The sequence below is a fragment of the Argentina silus genome (genome assembly GCF_951799395.1).
Source record: "Argentina silus genome assembly, chromosome: 3".
Classification (NCBI taxonomy): Eukaryota; Metazoa; Chordata; class Actinopteri; order Argentiniformes; family Argentinidae; genus Argentina; species Argentina silus.
Window position 1 is genome coordinate 13,124,820 of NC_139657.1, and position 5,000 is coordinate 13,129,819.

Sequence of the window (5,000 nt, forward strand, 5' to 3'; positions counted from 1 at the left end):
TTAATTCACTGACTACAGTAGATACAATAGTTCAACTCTAAATGGGACGATAACACAGTAACCATGGAAACAGAGAGCAGTTTATACTCAAGGCTTTCCAGGTGGGCTATAATCACTGTGTTGTCTCTAAACCCTCAGGCTCTTAGAGCATTAAAGAGCAGCAAAAGATAACTTCCAAAACCCTCAACAGCTTAAAGGCCCATCCCAGCCAGTTATGCTTCCTGGCTTTTCTTGAAATAAATAAATACTCAAAGAACAGATGCACTGAGTCGTGTTAGAAATGACTACTGTGGGCCTTTAAGGTAAGGAAAGGGTTAGAGAGAGAGTCATTTACAGTAACAAGCCTTGAACATGTTGTCATCTGAGACCCCTACACAGGAAATTAAGTCATCTTGCATATTTGACAGGAAGTGTGCGATGCAAACAAGGTAACAACTGACATGGTGGTTTGATAAATATATTAAAAAAATGAAAATAAAAGATAAAGTAGGGTTATTCCATTTCCATGAGATTAGTTGAAAGGCTTGTTAAGAAACAAATAATATAAATGAGTGTTGATTTACCCTAGAGGCTATAAACTTAAGGTTTACTCTCTTCGGTGTCCTTTTCACATCTGTAGGAATACAAAGGACTTCATTGTACTTTCAGAAGAGAAATTAATGAGAATAGACACTTTAAACCCATTGCCCTCCAGCAGCCTTCTGTTATACTATCTTCTTTCTGTGCTTAAAATGGTGGCGTCTAGTTGTGTTCGATCGGAGTGCGACTGCTCAAACAAGACAGCCAAAACCTCTGTCATTGCTGTGCATACTATAGTTCTACCAATAGATTTGACAAGGATATTAACCTGCCTCAGTTTCTATTCCTCCTCCTCCAGTCCCTCAAAACTGCTGTTGCTACTTATGCCAGATGTGGAGAGGGTGGGGGTTGATTAAAGGGCCTGGATGAACTATCATTGCTAAGGGAAGCTAATGCTAGCATTGTAAAATGTGCTAGCCATCTGCTCTAAGCTCAATCTTACTTACCACTGTAGTCGACTGTGTAGGCGATATGGTTCAATTTCCATACTTTATAATGAGAAAAGGCAGATCATGTACAATATATCCAGCAATGATAAATAAGAAGTTGACAGTATGAATAAATATGAGTTTTGTGCTTTCAACCCCTCGGAAATACAGAGCTGAATGAGTCTAAATTCAGGAAATCAGATCACAACCTCAAGAAATCAGTCTGAAAAACGTATTTTATGTATCACTGTGTCAAATGGTACTTTATCAATGACTAGAGAGAGAACTGGAGCAAAAGATAGTGGGATACGACAGGAAGGGAGAGGCCGGGGAAGAACAGTTACACAATCTCATCTCATTATGTTAACAACACACGTTAGAATAGATCACTCTTGACTAACTCTATCATAGGGTATCATAGTGCTATTGTACACTAACTCTACGACAATGTTTGTTTCTAGCTTCTTGTGCTTCCCCAGAACCATAGACAGTATCCATGACTAGAATGAAAAGTGGGATTAGCTAGAGGCTGTCAAAAAAGAAACCATGAATCACTGGAAACTCTCAATGCAGGTGTAGCCTACGTCCTGAAGAATCTTGAGATTGATAACATCACTGTCTCAACAACTTCATATCATACCCTCTACAGGTAGAATAGGAATAAGTGTTTGAGGGCATCTACAGTTTGTGACAGTACTATTAAGCTAAGCTCTACCCTCCTTCCTCTTACCTGGCCCCTGCCACAGGTGACTTCCTCCCAGTGTCGAGTGATGCACCGAGGGGCTCCTCCCCTAGCGACCTTGTGTCCTTATTCAGCTGCTGTAGTCTGGAACTCAGCTCCCCCATCACTGATGGTTTCCCTCCCTCCTCGGCCCCTAGCCCCAACCCCAGCCCCCCTAGACTCCCCAAACTCCCCACCCCTATCCCCATCCCCATCCCCATCCCCATCCCCATTCCCATCCCCATCCCCATCCCCATCCCGGGCCCACGTGGCTCCACTGGGTCCCCCCACAGCTTAGACCTCCTCTGGAAGAGGTAGCGAGGCCGGCCGGGGCCGAGCCCAGACACTGAACCTGAGCCCATGCCTCCAGAGCCCAGAGCTACCCCCCCGGCAGCAGCTGTAGCTAGAGCAGCAGCCTGTTGTTGTGATAGCAGCTCGCTGTCAGAGCTCTGTTTCAGCAGCGGGTCCCTGAAGGTGACCGGGCCTTTACTACCGCCGATCTGGGACTTGAGCCGGGGCTTGGGAGGCACTGGCGGCTTGTCAAGGACGAAGGTCTGCCCGTCGGCGTAGGAGGTGTGTGTGGTCTGTGTGTCGGCCGGCTCGCCACTCTCAGAGGACAGCGTGGACATGCTGGATACGGTGGAGACGGTGCTGGTGGTCTCGAGGTGGTGGTCTCGCTCCCGCTCGCTGGAGCTGCGTGTGTCGGCTTCTTCCACGCCAGAGTCGGCTGCAGAACCAGACTCCCCCACCGAAGGAGGTTCCAGAGGGTCCGAGGGTTTCCCTGAGACGGCTGCTCTGCTGGGGGGAGGCTGAGGGAGGGGAGCCTGGATCTGTGTGGGCGTCAGGCTAGGGGTTGGGGTTGAAGGGGTTAGGGGTAGAGGGGTTGTTGGGGTTGTGGGCGAGGTGGCGGATTTGATCGGGGGTGCAGGGGTCCCCTGTGCCTGTGCCAGTGCCAGTGCCTGTGCCTTGGCCAGCAGCCCGTTGGCAAACTCATCTGGTGGAGGGACCACTCCAATCTTGCGCAACTCTTCTCGTGTCTCCTCGTCACTGGAGGACAGCATAGCGGGGGGTAGGGTCACTGTATAAGGGTCCACATCCTCCTCTGAGCTGCCCTGAGCCAGGCTCTTCTCCTGGGCTGGGCTGGCTGGACGCTGGGCCTGGGGTTGGGCCTGGGCCTGGGGCTGGGAGGCAGTGGGGCTGGGGGATGGGGCTCGCTGGCTCGAGGGTTTGGGGGGCTCAGTGGTTGCAGAGGTGGGTGTCTGATCCAGCCCCGGCACCAGCCCCACAGCCTGGCCGTTACTAGTAGCATGAACCATGATAAGTCCTGCTGTCTTCTGCTGAGAGGTATCTATAATACTGATCAACATACTCTTACTCTTATCCTCTGGTCTCTTCTCCTCCTTCCTCTCCTCTGCTCTTCCCTCCATCTCCTGACGAAGTGTGGCTGGTGAGGATGTGGCCCACTGGGGTTTACCGGCTTGGGGAGGTGCTCCGACTGCGTACCCCTTTGCGCTCTGCGGGGAGAAAGGGGGCGACCCTGGTCCCCCCTCCCCCAGCTGAGACTCTTTGGTCTGGGTATCCATAAAGTGGGCAGCCCGCTCCTGTTTAGTCCTCGGCTCTGGGCTGCTGGCTGGGGACTGGCTCTGAGAGGTTAGCGCCCTCTCCCTTGCGGCCAGCGCAAGAGCCAGGGGTGAGTTGGGGTCCAGAGGCTTGCCTGTGAGCGGGTGGATAAAGGTGGTGACACCAGGTGAGGGCCGCAGGGCTAGGGCTGGGGGAGGCAGCTGGCCCAGCTCGCGGGTAAGCAACCGCTCGTCGATGGAGCGAGACTGAGTGAAGGAGGGGGCTTCGGGGGTTGCGCCTGATGCCCCCTCGATGGTCCCCACGGACAGGAAGACAGTGGATTTCCTCCTTTCTTCTAGGCGTCGCTCGCGGTCCTTCACTGCTCCGGCGATGGCCGCAGCGAACGGGCCCTTCCCCTGGAGGAGAGCCTCTCCCTGGGCATGCATACGGTCACGCTCCGCCATCAGCTGTTGCTGGTAGTACTCTGCACGGCTGGTGTGTGTGTGTGGGTGGGCGTGTGGGTGTCGGCCGGAGGGGGAGGGCTCTCGGGAGTGGGCGACCGCTAAGGCCAGGCTGGCTCTCTCCTGGGCGTCCTCGACCTGCGGGGTGACAAAGCACAAAAAAACAAGATTCATAAAGTTTCACAGGAATGTTTGTTTGCGTGCAGAGGCCAACGCTTTAGACGGTACGCAAAGTAGTGATTGTAAGCGTAACGTAATATAATAATATCAATTTAGCTTTCTTCTTTTTCTTTTAGCTAACTTCAATTTAGCTTTTGCACTACTGTTTGTTTGCACATACCATATTTATTATATTGGTCTCTAATTATACATCGTACATATATGTAGCATACCTCAAGACCTATTTCCTTTGTTCAACTGTACATATCATATTGATATTCATCTCATGTACGGTATATTCACTTTTTGAAATATAATCAGTATATTTATTCATTTTCTGTTTGAAAGTTTTGAGAAAAATTAAACAAAAGCTAAACTAATGAGAAACCAGTCTTTGATGAAGAAAAGTATGTTACCTCAGTACAGGTAAAACAAAGATAAACACACCTGAAGCTGTTTGACCAGTGGGCTCTTCTTGCGCTGGGGCTTGGTGGGTGTGTACAGTCCAATACTAAACTGCCCCACATTGGCATAGGGGTTGTCAATCACACGGCCTTTCCGTTTGATTCGCTCAGGCGGTGTGGAGGAGGCAGAGGGGCGGGGGATATCAGTTGGCTCCACAGGTAAATGGGAGGAGTCTTGTAGGATGATCATCGACCGCGCCTTCTTCTGCCTCTCTGCGTGCGACGACTGTCTAGGTAAGGGGTCATAGGGCAAATCCAGGGAGGAGGGTTTGAAGCTGGAGCGACCTCCAGGGTCATGACCCTGACTATGAACCCTGGCAGGGGGAGGAGGGGGGCAGAACGCGGGAGGAGGGCCAGTCTCTAGGTAGTAGAGGGCAGGGGGGGGAGGGGGTGCAGTCTGAGGGGGAGGGGGGATGGAGTGGGAGTGGGAGTGGTCGCGGAGGCTGTCCGTCATGGAGGAGCTCCGGGGGAAACGATGCTCGCCTGCCAGGGCAGACAGACGGTCCTCCTCAGTGGCGCCTGGAGAGGGAGCAGAGGGAGGTCAGGGAGGCTGATCATGATATGGAAACACTGTCTACTGTCCCAGTCACATTTACATCAGCTCCACACTGACAACTTTCACACAGAC

At 51.7% G+C, this 5,000-nt stretch overlaps 1 protein-coding gene across 1 annotated transcript in view; it reads right to left on the bottom strand.

Moving 5' to 3' along the window:
* The window catches only part of shank3a (SH3 and multiple ankyrin repeat domains 3a), a gene marked incomplete at both ends in the record, with an annotated part of 157,277 nt that overhangs the window by 6,202 nt on the left and 146,075 nt on the right, over window positions 1–5,000 (bottom strand). Inside the window, 3 exons of the mRNA XM_083666096.1 lie at window positions 1,738–1,903; window positions 1,997–3,887; window positions 4,356–4,891. Coding sequence (XP_083522222.1) covers window positions 1,738–1,903; window positions 1,997–3,887; window positions 4,356–4,891 — 2,593 coding nt within the window. The remainder of the gene's footprint in view (window positions 1–1,737; window positions 1,904–1,996; window positions 3,888–4,355; window positions 4,892–5,000) is intronic.